At 40.7% G+C, this 25,251-nt stretch overlaps 1 protein-coding gene across 2 annotated transcripts in view; it reads left to right on the plus strand.

The window, feature by feature from the left end:
- The first annotated feature begins 2,796 nt into the window (after nt 1-2,796).
- The window catches only part of SHTN1 (shootin 1), a 105,921-nt gene continuing 83,466 nt past the window's right edge, over nt 2,797-25,251 (plus strand). The window contains exons 1-2 of one of the 2 annotated variants that reach the window (XM_012803635.2): nt 2,797-3,127; nt 24,918-24,970. In XM_012803635.2, coding sequence (XP_012659089.2) covers nt 3,070-3,127; nt 24,918-24,970 — 111 coding nt within the window. In that variant the 5' untranslated portion in view covers nt 2,797-3,069. The remainder of the gene's footprint in view (nt 3,128-24,917; nt 24,971-25,251) is intronic. The other variant, XM_023511610.1, reaches the window with a different exon arrangement.

The raw sequence follows: 25,251 nt of genomic DNA on the forward strand, positions 1-25,251 counted from the left end.
AAAAATGAACTAACACTAAAGAGAAAATCATTTTTTGATATTGTACTCACCCACTCCAACTTCCACCCCATGGTCCTGTTTCTTTACTTTCTACCCCTGGACAGACATTATCCTGAGTCTGATATATATTCTAATTCATTTTTCAAAAGTCTCTCCTCTTTACATATATATGTGTCTGTATATATATGTATATATAAGAGCATATTTTTAAAGGTTTTAAATTACAAGGCATTGGAGGTTAATAATGCCAATGTGATACCTGCAACATAAATCCCTTTATGTATTATTAAACAGAACAAAAACTAATTATCACTTCTATTCTTTCCATCAATATTAATATCATATAAATAAACCATAGTGTAATGGGAGATCTGAATCCTAATAAATGACTCTAATGGCCATCCTAATAATTCATACTGTGCCCTCAGGGGAAAATCATATTATATTTCAGGAGGCCTTTTTAATATTAAGGAGAGTAAATGAGATTAATTTCAAGGGGCTGCAGATTCAATGTGGACCAAAAAACTTAGTTTGACTATAGATTTGATAATTAACTCATTCTTAAAACTCTGAAAATAGTATCTAACTACTGTATAATTATAGTAGACAATTAAATCAGCCATTAAAGAAAACTTTGTGAACAAATCCAAATGTTTAATAGACACTCTGCCTATAGCTGGTAGAGTATGAAAAAAAATTCTGGGTATTTAGATTTCCCGGGCCTTCTCCACATTGCCCAGTAGTCAGGATGACTCATCAGTTTTAACAGGTTTCCTGGCTGCTGGACAAAAGTGAAATTGTCATGATTTGACACCAAATCTCCCCCTTTTTTCTTTTTCCTGGAAGGAAATTATTTCCCCTCACACAAAATACTGGTGGCAACGTCTATTCGTATCTTCATGCAGTTGAGTCTGATTGTCTCACGTTTCCTAGGCTGCCTTTCGACTCTGAGGACTAAGATGTAATTCCAGGGCAAAGGCCCTTTCGTTATCTCCTGGGGAGCTTCGTGGCATCTATCTGTAACTGTCTTGAACTGTCTTATGAAAAAATAGGGAAAGGACTGAATAATAAAACAACATACCAAAATTGTTCTTAAAGTTCAAATTTTTAATTCATTTTATTAGAAATTACCACACTGCTCTTTTAGATCATTCTACCTCTAAATTAGACATGATAAAATACCTTACTACTATTCTAGAAAAAGAGTACTGTTTTTCCCCTCAAGTTTATTGTTTAGTAACCAGTATCAGGAAGATGCCAGTTACAGGATTTACCAGTTACCCTTCCCCCCACCATGGACAGACTGACCCAATAAATGGAGTTGGGCATCTGAATAAAATTATGACGTGAATGAGCAGACGCACGGTGCTGGTGTTGTCTGGGCACCCAAGAGATTAGGGGAAGAGAGAAAAGCCAAGATGGGCAGTGAATCCAATTCATTATGGATTTATTTGGGCTGCTTAATGATCAGTGTAAAAGAACTGGCCCGCTTCAGCTTTATAATTACCAACCACAACTCTTTTCTCACAGACCTGTAGTAATGTTTTTCTTTTTTTGGTTGGGACAGGGCCTCCCTGTCACCCAGGCTCGAGTGCCATGGCACCAGCATTGCTTACTGTAGCCTCTAACTCCTGGGCTCAATCAATCCTCTTGCCTCAGCCTTCTGAGTAGCTGGGACTACGGGGGCGCCACCACTCTCAGCTAAGTTTTAAACGTTTCTTCGTAGAGACCGGTCTATGTTGCCCAGGTTGTTCTCAAACTCCTGGGCTCAAACGACCCTTCCCCATCAGCCTCCCAATAGTGCTGTATGAGACACCACTGCTTGACCCCGTAATAAAAAAACAACAAAACCCTGTATTTATTGTATGATAAACTCTGGATTTGGTGTTTTGTTACTTTTCCATTTCAATTCTTACAACTCTTCCTGCAGAGCAGGCATTATTATTATTCTCATTCTTCAGACGAAGTTCAAAGACACAGGAGATTTGACCAAAGTTTAGACAGCAACTAGAGTTGAGGACAGGTGCCTTTGAAACCTGGCAGGCCTGCCACCTCTCTCCTGGTCAGGGTCTAACCCAGAACTGGGTTTAAACAGCACAGACGTCAGTGAAGTGCAACAATTGTTGGGCTTCACTCTTCCAGGCTCTGCTGCCAGGCAGTTGTGTGACCTTGGACATTTGGACTACAGTGACAGTCTCCCTAGAGGAAAGGTCATCCACTACCAGCCCAGATGACCTGCAAGGGCTCTCCAGGCCCCACGTTATGACGGCTTCTCAAACCTGGCTGGCCAGGGAAGGGCTCGTCCAGGCCCTTGGGAACTGTCATCCGAGCGGTTAAATTACTCCTGGGCGGTAATTTAACTAGCAAGGCGGCCCACAAAATGCACCTGATGGGCACACTGGCTTGTTTGGTGCTAGTCTGCTTTCCACGGTGCAAAACGTTCGCCCCTGGGCCTGCCCCTGCGGGGATCTAGATTTTTCCAAACCCACTCCCAGAGTCCAATGCGCAAGACCCGAAGCAGCAGCCCGGGCGTTAACTGCCCAGCGCGTCGTCCGTGGGCTTGGTGGGGGGCGGCCGAGGGCAGCGTCCTAGTGGGGCTCCCGCAGCCGCTGAGAACCCAAGGCCGGTTTTCTCTGAACGCGCACCCGTGAGTCCGGGGGTGGAGGCTGAGAAAAGGGGCCGGGCGAGCCCCAGAGACCACACGCCGGGCCGCTCGCCCGCCCGCCAGCGCGCCCCGCGGCGCCGGCCTCCCGGGAGGCTGGGACCCGGCTGCAGCGCCCCTCCCGGCCCTCCGCCCGGCCGCCCGCCCCCTGCCCCCTGCCCCCTGCCCCCGGCTGCCGGCCAGTCCCTCCCCGCTCCGCCCGCCGGCAGGTGCGGCGGCCGCCGAGTAGGTGCGTGGGGATGATCTCACCCGCGCGCTCCGCGCCAGGAGGAGGAGGAGCGGGAGCCAGTCCAACTTCCGGGTAGTGGAGCCGCACGCCACCGGCATCTTGCTTTTTCCTTCCTCCTCCCCCCGGGTACCCCTCGCCGCGCCCTCCTTTCCTTTTATTCCCGGCCCCACCCGCCAAAATGAACAGCTCGGACGAGGAGAAGCAGCTGCAGCTCATCACCAGTTTGAAGGAGCAAGGTAGGCGGGCACGCGGACGCCAGGTGTGGGCAGCCGCGGCCCGTGGGCGGGGACCTCCCGGGCGCCGGAGCTGGGGCAGGTGGCGGTTGGGCGGGAGGCACTGCGGCCGCCGAGGTCTCCCCAGTAGCTCCGTTACCCGCGGAGAAGCGTCCTTCGTGCCCCCTGCACCTTGGAGAGCCCAGGGCTGAGGATAAAGTGCGAGTGCCCGGGAGAGGCGGGCCCGGCAGGGTGACACGGACTGCCAGCCGGTTTCATTAGCTGGAGACAGGGGGTTGGGAGTAGGAGGCAAGGATCGGGCACGGACGAGGTCTCAGGGTCCCACCTTCCTTGCCGCAGAAGCGGGTGGGCTAGGGTGTCTTGCCGGCTTTGGGCGGCTCTGCTAGACTTGGCCCCACCCTTCGCATTTGGCGCTTAGTGGCCTGCTGCGCTGCTTCACACCCTTCCCTGCTTTTGCTTTGGGTTAGATCTAGTTCCTTTCCCCTTATCCAGCTGGGATTTTCAAGGCCACGATTTGTTTTTATCACTTCTCCTTTTTAGCAATTTATTAGTGAGTCAGCATCTTGCCTGTGTGGGGCTTCCTCAATTAAGCATGTTGGTGCTGGGCGCAGGAAAGCCAGGCCATGCGCCCACTCTATACTGCTTGGTAATTATCCCTTAAAAAGGAGCTGTTTCAATCAATCTTATTATTATTATTAATATTACCACACTTCTAAACAAAATCTGATCAGCGACCAAATGTTAACCTAACACATTTTAAAAATTATTACCCTGATCAAAGTGTCGGAGAGTATGGGTCAAGGAGAGGAACCGTATGGATTTAGGAAGTAAAACTGTTTTGAGCGACTTGCTGACACGGTGGAAAGCCCCCCCCCCCCCAACGGTTTAGTTCCAGTTCTTTCACTTCTTGTGGCTCGGTCCCCAGCTCTGGGAACTTGGAGGAGTCTTTTCCCTTCTGGCGATCTTGTGGTTCATTAAGCTTTATCTGCCTAAGGCAAGAGCGAATGCAGATGACTTGTTCAGGACTATTACTGTTGTTCCTTGAGACCGCAGACTTAACATTTGCCAAGGTGCCTAGATCCCACGAACAAATCTCAACAGGACCATTTACTGTGTAACCTTGGGGAAATTCTCTAACCTCTCTGAAAGGGATATAACACCTTCCTTTGTGATATCTCTCCTCTAAAACAAACATCAATGAACCTAGTGCGTGGACAGAATGCATGTTTCGAGTTTCTCAAACGTTTTAGTGTGGGACTGGATTCTCTTGGTATTTTAATTTTAATAACATCTTCCCCTCCCCCCACCCACCTCATAACATACAGACTCATGATTGTATTCTAAACCTGTGGAGTTTTGGTATTGGTAATAACTGTCAGTGGCTATCACATCTTTTGATGGATGGTCAGTTTTCAAATGATTAAAATAAAAGATGTCACTTTTCATTCTGTATATAATTTCAAGGGTTGACTAGCCGTGAAGATAATCTACAGAATGTTTGTATTTAATTTTGGAAAACATTCTCTGTGTCTTTGTTGGATTTGAGGCCTGAGAAAAAGGGAGGATTTTTAAGTTTCTGGCTCTTTCTCCTCTTTCACTGCATTGGAAAACAAACAGATCCATGGTGTTGGTATTTTGAGAGGTTCTATTAGATTTCCTTGACTAAGGGCATAGCAGAGGAAACAGAACAATTAGAACTTTGGAATTTGTGTTTTTTAAGAGGTACACCTTGTTTTAGGATAGTAAGTCTGCTTACACAGGTATTGGGATTTTTTTCAGCCCTCAGTGTGATTTTTATACATCTCAAAACCAGGGTATTTTCTTGTCATTAGATCATAGACTGTAAAAACAATTGGCTTATTTCAAGAGTATTTAGTTCCTATTTGACCTGTGGAGCTAACCGGGAAGACAGGGGTTGGAGGACAGGCAGCTAGGTCTTTGAGTACTTAATAATGCATATTGTGATCAGTTTTGTAAGCTGATAGTGTTTGGTGTTTGTTTTTGAAAATAGTACCTTTTACTGTCTGTTTACATTGTGAGTAATAATTCTTCTACTCCTACTTGATGTGGACAAGAACTGTTATTGATTAAATACTCTTATTTTCTTTTTTAGTGTTGAGTAAACGTATTTATTCAGTCCTTTAATGCTTACCAAGTGCCTACTGTATATAAGGTCCATGTGCTAGGCATTGGGAGTGTAGATCGTGAACCAGAGAGTTCTTGTTCTTGCCAAGTTCATTGTCTAGTAGACAAGATAGTCATGAATCAAGTAATCACACAAATACATGTACAATTACATATTTTTTTCTAGGATAGATTTTTAGAATTTGAATTACTGGATTTCAGGTTATGCACACATAGAGCCTTGCTAGACATTGCAAAAGTGTCCCCCCCTCCCCCAAAACGGTTATACCAGTTCACATTGCTGCCAGCAGTGCCCATTTCCCCACACACTGGTCAACATTGGTGAATAGCAATCTCTATTAATTCGAGAGACTGATGAGTTTCCTAATTTTTGCCAACTTAATGGGCAAAGTGTTATTTTTTAAAATTTGGGTTGCTGTGGTTATTTGGTGAGATTTGAAATCTTTTTCACGTTTATTGGCCCTTTAGGTTTCATCATATGGTTCCTTCCTTAGTGAGTTTTTTAAATTGACATATTATATTTGTATGTATTTATGGGGTACGTGTAATATTTTGTTACATGTGTAGAATGTGTAATGATCAAGTTAGGGTTTAGGGTATCTGTCATTTGGAGTATTTATCATTTCTCTGTGTTGGAAACATTTCAAGTCTTCTAGCCATTCTGAAATACACAATACACTGTTGTTATCTTAGTTAGAACCCATTCCTTCTGAGTACATGTTTTTCCTCATTAACCAACCTCTTTTCATTCCCCTTCCCCACCACTTAGTGAGTTTTAAGCCTAAATTTTGAACCCGTTCCCCAGAATGGTATTCAGAAAGAAGGTTACTATCTACTCTAAACCACAGAGCTGACAGCAGCCTTCCCTAATGTGAAGGCTTCAGTGGTGTGGTGAATAAAGTTGCTTTTGACAAAAGTTGTGAAATGTAATGACGGAGTCTGTCATAATATGAACAATCTCTAATTTATACTTACCATTCCCTAAGCTCTATGTCTTATAAATCACACCCACTTCTGAATTACTTCAAAACATTGTATGTTCCCTTCCAGTGAATGGTATAATTAGCTATGTCTTTCTAGAAAGTTATATTATGTCCCCTTTAAAAAAATTAGCCAATGTGTGATTGCTTATGTTAGAGCAGATGTTGAGGTAATGAGGTAATTCTCCTTTTGTCTTTTTGGGGGCTTTATTTCATTGGACTGATTGACATCTTTAATGCATGGAGAAATGGCAACTTTGATACTATTTCCAATGCATGCTTGTATTTCCTAGCTACAAAAGTGGACATTTCCCTTACAAAACATCATACAATTTGCTCCCCCTCCACAATTCTATTGGAAAGATGATAGACTTAGTTTAGCATTTGTTTAAGGTGCGTGATTTTCTGTGGAATTCACTTAACCCACATGAATATTCATGGCTAGGCCCTGGGCTAGGCATCAGAGACATAGAGATGAATAACATCTTTCCCTTGCTGGTGAGGAGTTCTAGTCTAGAGATAGTGACAGGCATGTAAATCCCAGGAAGAATGTCTAGTCGGCTTACTTTGGGTCTTGGATTCAAATCTCTCGGCCAGGGAAGAGCAACACACTGTGATTGGCAGTCCCAACAAAGACCAATAGGTTGGAGTAGCTGTCCAAAACAGAATGGGGTGCCACCACCAAAAAGACATTCAGGGTAGACATAAATAACACATGGCCACTAAACTGATGAGCTTAGTAATGTCTTGTCATTGGAACTTAAGAAGTTTTGAAGAGATTGATTGCTACTTAAGGATGTTCTAATATAAGACCAAAACAACAATAATAACCCAAAAGTTGGGGGCTAACACTATTTAAAATGAAATTCCTACAGTAAGAAAATTTGGTTTAAAGCATTTTAAACCTCCTTTCATCTTTAGAGTTAGCATAAACCATTGTAATATCTAAGGTCTCTTTTCTTGCCTCCTTGAAGATGATGCCACTACATTGACAATGCATTTAACCCCATTCCCATTCCTCAGTTATCTACTGTTAACCTTTGGTTGCATTTCCTCCCAGAAATTGTGTGTTTGTATATATCACATGACGTGTAATTGTTCATATCAGTGCATATAGAATTCAGTCATTAAAAATTGATTGGATAATGTTCCAATATATGGATGTTTCCGATTTTTGCTATTAAAAATGATGCTTCTGGGATACAACTATAAGAGGGATTCTGCCTAACAAATGCAAGCATGTAACCTAGTTATTTGTACCCTCACATTAACCTGAAATAAAAAGAAATAAAATAACATAAAAAATGCTTCTGGTAATGGATTAGAATGGGAGGTATTAGTAAAAACTCAGCTTAAATATAGATACAGATGGTTACATGTACAAATATTTATAGATACCCATATATTTTTTGGTTAGGATATGCACTTGTATTTTCTTGCTTAGTCTAGCATGCTGGTACACACCTGTAGTACCAGCTGACAAATTTTTGTAGGGACAGGGTTTCACTATGTTGCTCAGGCTGGTCTCAAACTCCTCACCTCAAGCAATCCTCCTACTTCAGCCTCCCAAAGTGCTGAGATTGCAATCATGAACTATTACACCATGCCTGAAGAACTTCTCGTGGCCAAAGATGGAGTAGTTTGAATAACAGAAAATTAGATTATAATCCAAAGCGTAAGAGTAATACTCATGGGTCGATACTGTGATGTGCTGAGAGAGCCTGGATACACCAGTAGCAAGGAACACACCTTGTGCCCAGAACTTGGCTCTAATCCCATTCTCCAACAATAGGAACAAGGGTTCCTGGGAGAAATGGTTGATATTTTTTGGAATGGGGCTAAAGATATACAAGATGAGTCTGTGGCATTTTATAGTGCCAGAAACTAAGGAAGTGCTCAAACTAATAAGCTGACGTTGAGGGAATACAGCAGTCTCCTTTCTTCATGGAGGCTGTTTTAACACCCCAGCAGATGCCTGGCTGCACTGATAATATCAGGTCCTATATATGCTATGTCTTTTCTTATACATACACACCTATGATAAAGTAGCTTATAAATTAGGCATAGTAACAGATCAACAATAATAACTAATAATAAAATAGAACAATTATAACAACACATTGTGATAAAAGTTAGGAGAATGTGGTCTTTGTCAAAATATTGTCCTGCCTGTCATCACCTGTTTTCAGGAAAGTGAAGATGTGGACAAGGCAGGGACAACTGTATGTCAGACATAGGAACCAATTAAAAAAACTTTTTCTTCCCTCTGTCACCCAGACTGGAGTGCAATGTCATAGTCACAGCTCACTGTGACCTCCAACTCCCAGGCTTAAGCAATCTTCCTGGCTCAGTGTCTAGTGTACTAGTACTACAGTTGTGTACCAGCATGCTAGACTAATTTTCAAATTTTTTGTAGGGACAGAGTTTCACCATGTTGCCCATGTTGCCCAGGACAGAGTTTCACCATGTTGCCCAGTAATACTCATGAGTTGATACTAATGTAAGTGGTCTAATAAATAAATGGTGAGAAGAGACAAATCTCCCGTGCAGAACAATTCCAAAAAATTCCTCCCTATCCTGACTCCCTGATCCTACTCTGCAGTGGAGAGACCAGATAAACACCACCTCAGCTAGATGGTCAAGGGTGAACCTCAACGGTGATAAGTCATGTTGATAGTATGCGTATATCTTTGTTGTGGTGTGATGAAAATGGAATTTTGCCTCTGTGCTTTTCCCCTGTAAATCCATAAATTCAGCCTATTTATGAAGAAAAGATCAGATAAATCCCAATTGAAGGACATTCTATAAAGTACCTGATAAGAACTCAAAACTGTCAAGATCATAAAAAATGAGGAAAATCTGGGGAACTGTCACAGCCAAGAGATGCCTGAGGATCCAAGGGAAGAGGAAAAAACTAACTTTCTTAGGTTCATAGTTGGAACAGACCCCTGTAACAAAAGTCAGATTAACAAGTTTACTAATATATCAGTGCACATCTCATGGAAGAAAAGTAACTCTAAGCAGTGGCTTGAAACTCTGGCTTATATGTTGTCTTTAGCAAATAACAATAAATTTTAGAGAATCGGCAGCACAGAGAAAGTAGTTCCAGGTTTCCAAAGGCAGGAAAATACGGGAAGGTAAATTTATGGGGTAAAGTCTGCTCACAGACTTCTGGTATGAGTTGTAAAGGAGAAGGCAATCATGTAAACTGTGTATTCAGGGCACCAGACCAGTTTTTCCAAGGGGGTTTTATTGGCTACTTAAATCAACCTTAGTTCCTTAAAACTGGCTGATCATATCAGAAGATACGATATTTCAGTCATACCCTTAAGAGGATATCCAGTGCCTTAAGTTATGTTCTGTTACAATAAGAACAGATTGTTGAAGTAATGCAGATAAGTATATTGTTATAAACATAAGAATACTCAAGAGGGCAAATGCAGTGGCTCATGCCTATAATCCCAGCCCTTTGGGAAGATCACTTGAGGCCAGGAGATCAAGCCAGTCTCAGCGATATGGTGAGACTTTATCTCTACAAAAAATAAGATGGGCATGTTGACAGGTATCTATAGACCAGGCCTCCTCAAACTATGGCCTACAGGCCACAATGCGGCCCACCTAGGACATTTATCCGGCCCACTGGATGTTTTTGCTGCCGCTGCCTGTCCTGCTTAGCAGACGACTCATCCTGGGGCCTGCAGTCCGGCCCTCCAATGGTCTGAGGGACAGTGAACTGGCCCCCTGTTTAAAAAGTTTGAGGACCCCTGCTAAAGATAGTCTCAGCTACTTGGGAGGCTGAGGCAGGAGGATCACCGGAGCCCAGAAGTTGGAAGATGCAATGAGCTATGTGATTGTAGCATATTCCAGCCTGAGTGATAGAATGAAACCCTGTCTTTTAAAACAAAACAAAACAGAACAACCCCTTACAAATAATTTTTAAATTTTGGAGGGATTGGGAGATAGGGAGAAAAAGTAAGGGTTTCAATTCTTTTTACAAAAGTATACCAAATTGTTATAAGCTATAGTTAGATACCTTAAAGAAAGAAGTTTCTGGGCTGGATGCGGTGGCTCACACCTATAATCCTAGCACTCTGTGAATTTGAGACCATCTTGAATAAGAGCTAGGCCCTGTCCCTACTAAAAATAGAAAAAAATTAGCCAGGCATTGTGGCGTGCACCTGTTGTCCCAGCTCCTAGGGAGGTTGAGGCCTATCAACATGCCCGTCCCTTGAACTCAGGAATTTGCAGTTGCTGTGAGCCAGGCTGACTTTGTGGATCTCTAGTCTGGGCAGCACAGTGAGACTCTGTCCCTCCTCTGCCCCCTCCCCCTCCAAGAAAAAAGTTTCCTGGAATTTGGGGAACAAAATGTAAAAGAATCAGCAGTGTTTCAGATAAGAAGTCATGAAAATCATAGTCCTTCATCAATTTAGTCTCAGGTAATTAGCTGTTGATGTTGAGTTAGCGATTTTAGGAGCCTAGTTTTTCCATTAGAGTTCTTCAGTTCTTAAGTTCTTACCCAGTCCAATGATAGGGTCTTAAAGTTATCAGAAACCTGTACTTGTCAGAGTTCTCTTCATTATCCCCATATTCCTCCTGGAAGACACAGCATGTTAGAATTATAATTGCTTGCAAAAAGCTTTTAGAAAGCATCAGAATAAAGCAATTAATTGTAGACAACAAATAAGACTGAAAGTAGTGATGGTTAAAGATCCCACAGTTTATTATGATAATGCACAATTAATAAGGAAATTTGGTTATTTTTGTGGCACATAGCATTAACTATAGGCCAGGAGCAGTTATGGCCGTAATCCTAGCACTCTGGGAGGGCGAGGTGGATGGATTGCCTGAGCTCAGCTGTTCCAGACCAGCCTGAGCAAGAGTAAGACCCTGTCTCTAAAAATAGCTGGGCATTGTGGAGGGTGCCTATAGTGCCATCTACTTGGGAGGCTGAGGCAAGAGGATTGCTTAAACCCAAGAGTTTGAGGTTGCTGTGAGCTGTGACGTCACAGCACTCTACCAGGGGTGACAAAGGGAGATTCTGTCTCAAAAAAAAAAAAAAAAATTAACATAATAAACTAAAATTATGACAGATAACAGAGTTCTAGGAATCTCATACAGTTTTGGAACATTCAGATTAATATTAACATATTCATATAAATATGACTTGAAGGTTTTCTATATCACTTCTCTTTTTTTTTTTTGAGAGTCTCCCTTTGTAACCCCTGGTAGAGTGCTGTGGCGTCATAGCTCACAGCAACCTCAAACTCTTGGGCTCGAGTGATTCTCTTATCTCAGTCTCCCGAGTAGCTGGGACTTTAAGAGGTCACCACAATGCCCAGCTATTTTTAGAGACAAGGGTCTTGCTTTTGCTGAGGCTGTTCTTGAATTCATGAGTTCAAACAGTCCACCTGCCTTGGCCTCCCAGAGTGCTGGGATTATAGGCGTGAGCCACCACTCTTGGCCTGTATCACTTATTGCAATGCTTCCCATATAACAACACATTGAATAAGCCTAATTGTTATTTCTTTCAAAATTCCAGAGTCCCTCTGGAAATACTACAGTTAGTTCTAGGTCAAAAAGACTTAGCTTAGAATTTATGGGGAAGTTTGTCAAAAATAAATGTTTAAAACATCAAAATAGGATAATAGGTCATTGTTGTTCCTGATAACTCAGAGGACAGTTGTGCACTTGAAAAGTATTTGGGTTAGTTTCTATATTTTTGCTGTTTTAAATATAGTAGAACCCATAGTTGACTACTTGCCTACATTGGCCACCTCCTTAAGTTGACATAATTTTCATAGACAGATGTGCATCACATGTGCATATCAGTACAATAGGCCTGATTCCTTATGTTGACCACCTCCATATGTTGACCAGTTTGTTATGGTCCCTTGGGTGGTCAATTTATAGAGATGCTACTGTATACAAGGTTTGACATTTAAGTTTATGAACTCATGCTAGAAGAATATCACTATGGTCACCTTTGAAGTACTCCCCTTGGGAAGCTATATATCCGTGATAGCACCTAGTCCACCTTTCAAAGCATTTTTAGAACTCTTCTTCTAGAATGACCATCAGAGGTATTGTCATGTGAGGGCTGACAATTTAGTTTGTGAACTTGCCACCATGCAATTATGTTGTAGCACTGTACAAACAACCCAGTAAGGTTTCATAACCTTGGTAGATCAGTGTCTCACAGCTATGTTTGTGTCAGTGTGTGTCAGTGTCTGACTGAGTGACGTTCATTATTGTTGTGTGTTCAGCTCTGATGGTCATTCCAGAAAAAGAGTTTCAAAATTACTTTGAAGAGTGGACTAGGTGATGGCATGAGTGTGTTGTGTCCTAAGCAGAGAGTTTCACGGTGACTGTAGTGATCTTCAGTGACGTATGTAGCACTTTTTCTAGGTTGAGTTCACAAACTTAATTTTCAAGCCTCATATTTAATTTATGAGCACTCACTTATCTTTAATTCAGTGTGAAATTTTTCATGGATTTTATACCATGTAGACAAAATGTGCAACTACATATACACATATATACCTAGAAATGCAAGACATAAAGATACTATAATTTTCACTTAAAAATTTTTAACCACAAGGCAGGTATGATATAAAACTCACTAATTTATAAATGATTGTAGTATCAAATAGAGCAAAGAAGCTTCAAAAGAAAAAAAATTATAGCCTGAGTAACAGCTTTCAATTAAGACTTCTGACCATAGAGCTCTTTAAATCCTTTTAAATATCTCATTATTAGCTCCCCTGGGACTAACAGTAAATGTTCTTGGCTTTTTCCTCCTCTTTCCTCTTTTTGTCTTATGAGTATTATCCCCCTGTAGTTTGTGTTTTAAAGGGGATGATTTCTCAGATAAGACTTATTAGGAAATCTACATCTTAAAAACAGATAAATAATGTAAATTTTCACCCAGAAAGAGTTTTGGGTGGCTTATTTGCCTGTCAGAAGCCTAGGAGTAATTATTATTTAGACTTTTTCTTCCTTAAATGTAGGACAGTTCTGTTTCCAGTGGGCTAATACTTTACAGTCTTAGCTGACATCCTAAGAAGAATAGGTGAAGTTTGGGATTATTTAGACTAAGTAGGGTGTGAGTTACTTTTAGAGGCACATTCCTATTTTTGTGAAGACTTAAGTTGCAAGACAAGGACAGTTGCTTTTAATTCCTCAGAGAATTTTGTTTGTAGTCTGGTTGACATCTAGGGGTTGACTGTCCATCTATCTAAGTGTATTATCTTTAACTGTTTTTTTAATTAGCACATTTTCAATTTCCAACTAAGATGGAAATCAAAACATTTCTGTTTCAATATTTTAATATACTGTTTATTTTCTTTCTGAGTATATGTTTTCATTTTAGCTTAGGAGAAAAGGCAAAGCAAACAAATGCAGGACAAAATTCTGTACCCAAGGTGTACCTTACAAGTGACCCAAGATCAAAATTACAACCATGCACACACCAAAATCAAGAAGCCCTTTGTCAAAAGAAAAACTTTAGATGAATTAATTTTATCAGAGTTTAGTTGAGCAAAGTACAATTTGAAAATCGGGTAGCCCTGAACCAAAGCAGGCTCTGAAATACTCTATTGCTGCCTCGTGGTTGAAGATTCATGAACAGAAAAAGGAAAGCGACATACAGAAAACTGAAGCGAGGTGTAGACATAGCTGGCTTGGTTAACACTCAATGTTTGGGCCTATTTGAACTTGGTTGAACAGCTGACCACTTTTGATTGGCTGAAAACTTAGTGATTGACCCAAGGTTAGGTTATAGCTCACTATGTTCAAAGAAACCTTTAGGGCAGGCCAAACTTACAACAGGTAAGGAGGCAGCTTTAGGTTAAATTTAGTTAACTCCTTTGTGGTTTTACCCAAGCTCTTCAAAAAGGGGCAAAAGATGCAGCCCTTAAAAGAGCCAGACCCCTATCAAAAGAGAGCCAAAAGAAAGAAAAGTTTCCCTGGCGGAAAACGGCTCATTACTCATATTTTTATCTGGTCATATTCTTGGGACTCCCAACCTTTTTGTTGGCTGCCTGCACACAAAGGTCTGCTAACCCATGTGTCCCTCAAAGATGGAACATCTAAAGGAGGCAGCAGTCAGTAAGACAAATAGGAAAATAAAAGCTGTCCATGGGGACATGAGGATTGCTAACAATAAGCTGCCTTATGGCTGAAAACCGTAGATGGAAGAATTACATTCCTAAGAGGGTGAAAAAGGTGCAGTCCCTTCAAGATGTAAAGTTTCTCCCAAAGATACCCTAAGAAAGTATAAAGTGAAATAAAATTTAAGTCCCTTGCAAACTAAGTGGACCCCCTCTTGGCTGAGTGGACCCCAGACCGTAAAACTGCATTCCTGACCGTGAAGGGAAGGGAGGTTTGGGCACCTTAACTTACACGCTCCTCCTTTCTGGACTTTAAACTGATGGCAAACCAGACTCAAGACCAGGGGTCCTCAAACTTTTTAAACAGGGGGCCAGTTCACTGTCCCTCAGACCGTTGGAGGGCCAGATTGTGGGCCCCAGGATGAGTCAGCTGCTAAGCAGGACAGGCAGCGGCGGCAAAAACACCCGGCAGCTGGATAAATGTCTGACTGCATGTGGCCCGCCGGCTGTAGTTTGAGGATGCCTGCTCAGGACCATTCAAAGCAAAAGTGAGATCATGCCTGCAGGCCATCATTTTGTTTAGCAGATTATTTTTTATATACTGTGGCTTGTTCTAGGACTAACAGATTTGCTATCTTCCCATTCTTTTGTACTGATTCTAAGCTTTTAGTCAAAACTTTATTTTATTAATCAATTACAAATCAAAAAAAATTTTTTTTAAATTTTTGCTTTCAATTTCAGCTGGCTTTCACTCATCTTAGTTTGAAGTTTTTTTTTTTTAATTTTTTTTTTTCTTTCTTCCTTTAGCAATTCTCTTGCCCTTTGCTTCCCAAGTAGCTGGGATTATAGGCACCCACCACAAAGTCCGGATATTTTTTTTTTGTAGAGACGGGGGTCTCACTCTGGCTCACTCTGGCTCATGCTGGTCTTCTACTGGTCTCGAACTCAGCTGAGCTCAGGCCATTCATCTGCCTCGGCCTCCCACAGCACTGCAACAACAGGTGTGAGCCACGCCCAGCGAAAAATCAAAAATCTTTGAACCCCCCTGTGACCTGTAAGACTTGCTTCACAATATCCCATCTTTTTGTGCCAAACTCATCTATACCTTCCATGTATTGGTTTGTAATTTTATCTACAGTTCCTGTCTCCCTAAAAGTCTATAAAACCAAGCTGGGACCCAAACCCCTTGGTACCATTTACTCAAGGCTTCTTGAGTACAGCTCCCCAGGTCATTGGGCACTCATACTTGGCTCAGAATAAATCTCTTCATTGTATAGATTTTGATTTTATCCCATTAGCAAAGGCGGAGACCCTCATTGTTAATAAGACGATGAAGATTAAGACAAACTGCCCGAAGAGCTGGTACAGTGGGAGAGACAGACTGGGTAGCTGCCTAACACAATCAGGCAATTTGTGCCACCGAGGCTGGTGGAGACCAGAGGAAAAAACCTCCCTTATTACAAAGCCAAGGTCTCAAAATGTAGTACAAGATGAAAGGAGAATCTCATTATGCTTTTCCTTTTTATGACAAATAACATACAAACACATACACAAGGAAAATAAAGGTCATCTCTGGGAGGCTAAAGATAAATAAACTAAATCCACAAAGGTCACAAATTCAAAGAACTATTTTTTTCTTCTTTCAAATGTTTCTCTCCTGCTGCTCGTAATTTGGAAAGGAAGGAATGAGGAAAATTTTTTACCTTCTCTGAGTCATGTACTACAGGTAGAGAGAACTGAATTTGGTATCAAAACCACTTTGAGATACCATCTAACTCCAGTAAGAGTAGCCCACATAACAAAATCCCAAAAGTACAGATGTTGGCGTGAATGTGGAGAAAAGGAATACTGCACTGCTGGTGGGAATGCAAGCTAATACGTTCCTTTTGGGAAGAAGTTTGGAGAACATTCAGGAATCTAAAAATTGACCTGCTGTTGGATCTTGCAATTCCTCTACCAGGAGTATATCCAAAAGACCAAAAATCACTTTGCAAAAAAGATATTTGCACCAGATTATTCATTGCAGCTCAATTCATAATAGCCAAGTCATGGAAGAAGCCCAAGTGCCCATTGGCCCATGAATGGATTAATAAATTATGGTATATGTACACCATGGAATACTATGCAGCCTTAAAAAAGATGGAGACTTTACCTCTTTATGTTTACATGGATGGACCTGGAACATATTCATGTAAGTAAAGTAGCTCAAGAATGGAAGAAAAAGTATCCAGTATACTTAGTACTTCTATTAAACCAATTTATATTTACTCACACTTTCTTATGAAAGATAGAACACAGCTATAGCTCAGGTGAAGGAGGAAATGGAGGGGGATGGGGCAGGAGAGAGGAGGTTTGATAGAGGGATGGTAAATGGGGGGACCACACCTATGGAGCATATTGCAAGGGTACAAGTCAAATCTATCAAATATAGAACATAAATGTCTTAACATAATAAGTAAATGAGGCAAAAGCTATATTAATCAGTTTGATGCAAGCACCCCAAATTGTATAAAAAAATCAACACATTGTACCCCACATATGCATAAATGTATTCATGATCTATGTGTATATGACTTAAAAAAAAATTCTTACCTTTTCTGCCACCTCCAGGATCCGATCTGTAGGTCCTAGAGCAAGTGGTCAGAATATCCTGCCAACCATGCCAACATGAAGGGGAGAAAAATAATTGCTCCCTAACCCTGATAGGTTGATAGGTCCATAGTTGTTACAGAGTTCTGTAACAAAAGAGATTAATAAGAGATAAACAAGCGAGCTTTTTAACATGCAATGATGCAGGAGAAACGTAACTTTAAGCAGTGGCTTAAACTGGGGCTTATATTACTATTTCATCTTCAACAAAGAACAGTCAATTTCAGAGAAGCAACAGGACAAAGGACAGTAGTCCCAGACTTCCAAAAGGCCAAATGTGGGGTGTAAATTTATGGGGAAACTGATGAGTAAAGACTTCCCTTAGATTCCTCCTGCACCATCTCTGAGCTGATAAGGGCTGTGAAGGGCAATTTATATCTTGTTTTTAGGAGGGGGAGGGGGAAAAGATAGAAAGAGGTTTTGTCTTTTTAATTCTCTGTCTTGCTTTTAGGCAACCAGAGAGAAGGTGGAAAGCTACCTTGCATCCTAATTATCTGTACCTCAACAATCCTTCATATTTTGGGAGAAATACTGGGTTTTCTTTTCAGGATGTATAGCAATTAAGTGAAATGTGGTGTCCTGAATGGTGTCCTAGAACAGAAAAAGGACATAGGGACTTGACTTCATAATGGGATATAATATCGGTGCATTAATTGTATCATGCTAATGTAAGGTGTTAATAATTGGGGAATATATGAGAACTGTGTGGTATTTTTGCCATTTTGCTTGTAAACCTAAAATTATAAAATGGAAATTTATTTAAAAAATGCTACGTACCTTTATTTACACATTTATCTGTAAGTGCAGCTGTTGGAAGAATTGTTTTCATTTTTTAAAAATTGACAATAAGAATTGTATATAATTTGGGGAATACCGACTTGATTTCCAAGGTTTCTTCTCTGCTCTTCTTGGGCTTCTGCTCCGGTAAATTGTGATTCTCAGTACAGGCACTTCCTGAGTTACAAACATTCAGCTTTCGTACATCTCACACTAATGAATAGAGGCGATTGCGTAAGTCCCCTAGTTGCAAATGTCTGATGTATGACTCACATTTACTATTGGGGGCTATTACAGGTAAGTGGTAAATGTACGTGTTCAACTTACATGCAAATTCAACTTAAGAACAAGCTAAGAGAACCTGTCTCATCCCTAACCTGGGCACTCTCCAATTGTAGAGGCAGTAGTTTGCCCTGGAACCTTAACTCTCTCATGACTCTAAGAATACTCGTTTTCAGTTTGTTTTGCCCTTTTCTTGCTGTGAGGATGGCGTGATGATTTATAAGCTCCTTACATGCCAGACCAGAAATCAGCCAAGATACTCCATTTCCTTCCTTTCTGTTGATTAATTTGAAGTCACGCTTTATGAGAGAACTTCTTAAGCATCATTAATTTATTAACACTCAACTGTGTGTCCTACTGTGTAATGAGTAAATTTTAGGCTTGCCGTAATTTTTTTTCAGATGTGAAATACGTCACCTTTGTTTTCGATCAGTTTCTCCAGCAGTGTTTTGCCTGGCTTTCATAATGCGTTAATTAACAATTACTCTGGCTTTAAGAAGAGGACCTCTTGGGATGTTTGCTCAGGGGAACAGTGTCCTAACTGAACACTGTCTTTTATGACCCATATCCTCATTCCCTGTTAGTAAGAGATGTTTCAGGTCTCCCTAAGTCTGAAAAACGTGGACTCGATAGGTGAGAATTTACATTGGATCTTATGAGGCAGTGTTTTCCTGATTACATTGACATCTATTTAAAGCTTCATTTTTATTAAGTATCCTGATATAACATTATGAGGTAAGAGACCTCTTTACTAGAGAGAGTATGTGTTCTTTCATGATTTTCTACATCTGTTCTTCCTTCATTTAACATGTACTTATCAAATGCCTGCTCTATGTTAGGCATCTGGATGGATGAGGACAGAGCCCACCGAGGGCATTGTTTCTGATCTAGTGCTTTAGCATCGTGCATCTAGTAATGCTCAGGAATTTTTATTTTTTTTGTGCTTGAATATCTTTGGGAATCAGTAGAATGATTCTGTCTCCACCACTTTGTATTGTGGGATTTGAGATCTCTATGCATTTATGTCTTATTTGTAAAATGGGAATGTTAATATCTGGCTTAATTGTTTTGCATCACAGGTTTATATAAGTCTTTATATATGCAATATAGGCGTGAACGTGGTGCTTGGTATTTTGCTGAGGATAAGGCATATAGCAGTGAACTGAGTCAGGGAAAGGACAGGAAAACAGATCTATGCACAGATCATTTATAAAGTTATATGTAGATGCTCTTAATATAGAGAGATATACACGTTGTAGATGTAGGTGCTGATTTTTCCTGAGGCATATGGGGAAAGCTTCTCAGAGGATAGTTTCATTGCCTTGAGAAGGTGAAAGGTGGAAGCAGGGAAGAGTAAGGTAAAGGTAACTGACCAAGTTGAATGGTCTTGGAGAGTTCAGGGAAGCACTGGGACCTTGGGTGTGATGGAGTGGGTTGTGGCAGTCCAGTGAGATCCCAGGTTCTGAAGGTAAGGTCGTTGGAGGTGTTTAAACAAGGAAATGGTTTCTCTGTCACTATGCTAACTGCCTCATGAAGAGAGCACTTGGGATGGAGGGAAGGTCGAGCTAGGTAGGAGAGGTTGGTCATTAGTGACGGACTAAATGAGGGCAGCGATAATAGCTGCAGAGGACGGGCAGATTGATGAGGCATTTTTTTGAGATCTGAGCAGTTTGATGATCCTTTGGAGGAAGAAGAAAGGGGATTCACAGGGGACACTGTGGATACTACCTTGAGGATAGAGTGTGACACCAAGGAAAGGAGACCCCGCACAGAGGAAATAATTTTGGGTATTAGAGGGGCTGAAGTCACTTTCTAAAAGTTGAGATAGTAGAAGGAATCTGGACAAAGATGTCTAGAATAGTACTGGGCAGTAGCACTTTCTCTTATGTTGGAAATGTTCTGTGTCTACTGCCCAGTATGATAACCACTGGCCCATTTGGTGCTTTTGTTTTTTGAGACAGAGTCTCACTTTATCACCCTGGTAGAGTGCTGTGGGTTTACAGCTCACAGCAACCTCAAACTTTTGAGCTCAAGAAATCCTCTTGCCTCAGCCTCCCGAGTAGCTGGGACTACAGGTGCCTGCCACAAAACCCAGCTATTTTTAGAGACAGGGTCTCGCTGTAGCTCAGGGTGGTCTTGAACTCCTGAGCTCAAGTGATCCACCCGCCTTTGCCTCCCAGAGTGCTGGAATTACAGGTGTGAGCCACCACACTGGGTCTCATGGTGCTTTTGAGCACTTGAAATGCGACTAAGGGAACTGAAGAACTGAATTTTACATTTTATTTAATTTTAGTTGATTAAAAGTTAAATAGCTACCTGTGAATTATTTGCTACCATGTTGGACAGTACAGGTCTACAATGTATTGGTTGGAAATAGTTGGAAGCTAGCACTAAAGGTAGGGTGATTAGCTTGCCTGGGACTGAGCAGTGTCCAGGGATGCTGGACTTTCAGTGCTAAAAATGACAGAGTCCCGGGTAAACCATGATTATTGTTAACCCTAGCCACGAGTGGGTGGTATTGGGAACTTTAGTTGTCACATTTCTGAAACAACTAAGTCTACTCAGCTGCCTCCTGGGCTGCTGGCTATGTCATGATTTGTAGCTTGGAAAGAACTCTCTTTCTTGGCACTAGGGAGTTAGAAAGCAGAAAAGCAACACGATTCTGGAAACACATGCTCTGCCTGACATTCTTCTTGTTTTCTCCACCATCTTTCTTTTTCTTCCTTTTTATCCTGTTATGGTGGTGGTTCCTCAACTTGGCTTATATGTTGGAATCATCTGGAGTGCTTCCTTTATTTATTTATTTAATTTATTTTTTTACATATACATATGTTTATTTGGTTTCCACTTTTTGCCTTCACAAAATAAAAAAGGCTTAAAATATAATAACAATAACAATGTTAAAGATAAGGACTAGAAACAAAAACCTCATAAAGAATGAATGAAGATAAATACATTCAGAAAAGAAATCAAATGATTGCTGCAATGAAATATTGAGCAATAATAATGCAAAAAAAAGTAACATTCACATTGTCAAATAAGAGTATATCTGTTATAGAATGCTTTGACTCTGAGGTTCAGTATGGAGTCATCAGTTAATGTCTCATTTTTTCTCCAGAGTCTCAAAAAATAGAATGTAGAATGATTTTGAAGTATTTCTTCTTTTTCTATTGTCTATAAGATTTGGCCTGATGTGTTTTTTGAAATTATCTTTTACTTATAAATATTAGTTGTCCATATTTTGAGCACTTCTAAAAGTGAACATATATGTAACATATGCATATATGTTACATATATATGGATGCCCAAGCTCCACCCGGTCTGTTGAGTCTCGGGATGGGAGGGGCAGGACATCTGTGTGATCTAAAAGCTCCCCAGGTGATGCTCTTGCACAGCAGGGACTGACAGGCACGGCTCTCAGAGGTGCATCCACCTCTTGGCTGCCTTTTTTACTACAAGGAAACTGCTCGAGTTGATCTTTAGCCTCCTTTCTCTTCCCTTTATTTGGGGGAGGATGGCAACACCCTGGATTTCAGAAATTTTTCCAGTCTGCCATCTTTCCTTCCATGTAGGACAAAAGTAAGACAGAGACTGAGAGCATTGTGGATCAACCTGATTCCTTTTGTCACGCACATAGACACGATGTACTTGCTGTAGCATTATTAATAACCATGCCTGAACACTCTTACATGTGGTAACACGTTTGCTCTTAATAACATCACTCTTAGAGATATATAATCATTATTCCTATTTTGCAGATGAGGAGCCTGAGACTCAGATTAGCTAACTTTTGCCCAAGGTCTGCTAGCCAGTATAAATGCTCAGGCTAGGATAAGGTTGTGCTTTTTAATGACATGTCTCATATGACTTTCTAGTACCATGGAATATACTATACCTATAAACCTGAGAGGTGAAATCTTCTCAAGCTGTGGATGTCATACGTGATAGAAAATGGGTCAGATTCATCTCTTTGTGTGCATTGGTTAATTCAGGGTTTGGAGATCTCTCATCAAATGGCTTGAGCTGGGCAAGCTCACTGTTTCAAATTTTTAAACTGTGAGCCTGTTTTGAAACAATAAGAAGGCATCCTCTGTGACCCCCCTAACATTACCAAAAAAGGAGCTGAATAATATATAGCACTTAATATATAGGTCACTTCAGTTTTGCCAGTTTTGCTGAGGATGGGGTTATCTATCTATTCTCTGTGATATATATGTATACATACAAGTGGCCGTGAAATTCGTATGCAATTCACATAGTTACAACTTCTTTAATGTTACAGACTTGAACTTTACGGCCACCCTGTATTTGTGTGTGCGGGTGTATGTATGTGTATGTGTGTTATGTATACGTGTTGTTTAGGGTGGTGAGTTTGGCTTTTTAACTTCAAAGAAGTAGAAGTAAAGAGTCTTTCTATTATGCCTGTTTCCCTAGTTACCGCCTTCTTTTCACCTACTGGTTGAATTTTTTCCATATGTTCCCCTTCCTTTTCTTGTACCTTGCTTTGTTGTTGTTGTTGTTGTTGTTTTTAAATTGTACATAGTCACAAGAGAGCATATTTTCTGTGGTTTCCATTAAAATATGATAGGTAAAGGATTCTTAATTAATGCTTTTCATAAAGACCCAGTAATTGGGAGTCTGTAATGTTTCATCTGGGTTCTATTGGCAGTATAATGGAAGAATAATATCAATATTTTAAAAAGCACTTCAAAGCCATTATCTGATGTTTTAACTAGAGAAACATTATGTATGTCAACATGAGATTATGTTTTTACAAGCCTTTTTTGTTTGGTTTGTATGTCTATAAAATAGGTCACCAATAATAGAGGATTAAATCCATTTTGATTTTTTTTCAACTTTTTAGGTATGTTTAAATGTCAAATAACCTAAATCAAAGTTGTGTCAATAGGCTTGGCACCTGTAGCACAGTGGTTATGGTGCTGGCCACAAACACTGAGGCTGGCCAGTTTGAACCCAGCCAGGGCCAGCCAAACAGTAATGACAACTGCAACAGAAAAATAGCCGGGCATTGTGGTGGGCACCTGTAGTCCTAGCTACTTGGAAGGCTGAGGCAAGAGAATCACTTAAGCCCAAGAGTTTGAGGTTGTTGTGAGCTATGACTCTATGGCACTCTACTGAGGGCGACATAGTGAGACTTTGTCTCAAAAAAAAAAAAAAACCCCAAAGAAAAAGTTGTGTCAATAAAATATCTGTATATATATTTTTAAACAATATTAGATATCATAATAAGATTGGGGACCATGATCATAGACTCCCCAATGACACAAGTGCATAGTTTTAGGATCTGTCACTTAGTTCTTGTTTCTTTCTGTTAAGAAGGAGGGCACATTTCATTGGTTTTTCAGATAGAAAGGTAATTTTAGTTCATGCTCAGGCTTTGGAGCATGTGTGGTGGGGCCAGTGAGGAGCTGGTGCACAGAGGTCTTCATTCTGGGGGGCAAGTCATGTCTTTTCTCTTGAAGAGATAATTCTTTTCAAAAGGGCTGTATCTTTACATATTCATAAACATACATCTATTTTGTGGACTAATTTTCTAGGACTTTTTTCGGATGTGGCTTCAATAAAATTGCCCGTTGATTCTTATTGAAATGGTTATGGGGTGTTAATAAAATTCCTGGCCTTTTGGGTTGTAATCCCATAAGTATTTGTCAGTTTGAATTGAATTTTCAGTACTTCTGTCACTGTAGCTATTCTGAACCCTTTGGATCACTGTGGAAGGAAAAAAGACCAGGTACTTTACCAGGTTAATCATCTATTTCTGGAGTGTTTTTTGTCCTAGTGGCTAGACTCATACATTTCTGGAATTAATGACCAGATTCTCTGGGATGTTCTTGAAGCTGTTGGTTTCAGATTTTTAATTTCTGTCTTTAGATTATTCATAGGAATAGGAAGCTCTGTCTTTTTTTTTTTTTCCTTAAAGAAAAACTGAGGGTCTTTTTTGTTTGTTTGTTTTGGATTGTTTTGTAGATAAATTCCAATGCAGTGTTTTAGAAGATTGGTATTCGCTGTTTCCCTGGTGCCAGTCTAGATGCTGCCCCAGGGTGACGGCAGTGGGAGCCTTACCTGTGGTGTTCTGTTGAGCTTAGGGCATTTTCTTTTCTCCCACTGAATAAACTCTAAATCTAAACTTTATCTTCTCAACAGTGAGAGTTCCTAAAAATGCTGCTTTGACTAAAAGATAAATGTGTGGGGGTTTTGGGTATTTCATTTTTCTGGCAAGGAAGGATTTTAAGTAAAAAGCTGTTTTTCTCCCACAGATTAGGAAAAATTTTTCAAACAATTTATATATGTTCCCATCTTAGTGAGTTGAGCCTGGCCAATTTCTGGTCATGGCCTGATGGATGACTGACAGTCTTCCCCCCAAACAGTTGTTCTTATCTGAATGCTCACAGCATAAACATTTCATTCTGTGAATGAAGGAGACAAGTGACATTGAATTGAATGTACAAACCTATTTTATTTTCTGGAAGCCAATTTTTCCAAACCTCTGATTATAGCACCACATACTAATAGTGCTGGGAGGAACTTTAGGGAACACCCACCTGAATCCTTTCTCAGGACCAGGTGTTGAGCGTCAAAGAGAAGTGACTTGTCACAGGTCTTGGCTGCAGGGTCTTCCTAATGACCCGGGGAGAAATGCGGTTCAGTTTGGGCCCACTTCTGCTATGCTCTTTTTTTCTCCCTTACACTTAAAATTGGAAGTCCTTCTTTGGCCTCTTTTCCACTCTTCCCCAACCTAGTAAGTAGACAGTGGGAATCAGTTGGGTCCCCAGGTTTCCCTACAGTAAACTTTTGGTAGTATTATAATGTTGCTTTTCTTTTCTCTTTTAGCAATTGGCGAATATGAAGACCTTAGAGCAGAGAACCAGAAAACAAAGGAGAAGGTTTGTACTTTGCCCTTTCCCCCTTTCTTACATGTGTAAAAGCCTGGGCGGCATAGTGCATTGTTCAGCCACCGTTTCAGTGAAATGTGAATGAGGGTTTTTTTTTTTTTCCCCCTCCTCTTTTCTTGCATGTGTGGCTCAAGCTGATATCAACTCCATGCTCCAGATGGTAAAGAATAGCAGGCCTGCCACAGTGGGTGCAGCGCCGGGGATTAACTACCCGACTAAATGTGCAGCAAGGCACCAGGCCAAGCAACTCAAGACCTAAGAATTGTACTTTC

The sequence above is a fragment of the Otolemur garnettii genome, unplaced genomic scaffold, assembly GCF_000181295.1.
Source record: "Otolemur garnettii isolate 467f Iridium unplaced genomic scaffold, OtoGar3 scaffold00021, whole genome shotgun sequence".
Taxonomy (NCBI): Eukaryota; Metazoa; Chordata; class Mammalia; order Primates; family Galagidae; genus Otolemur; species Otolemur garnettii.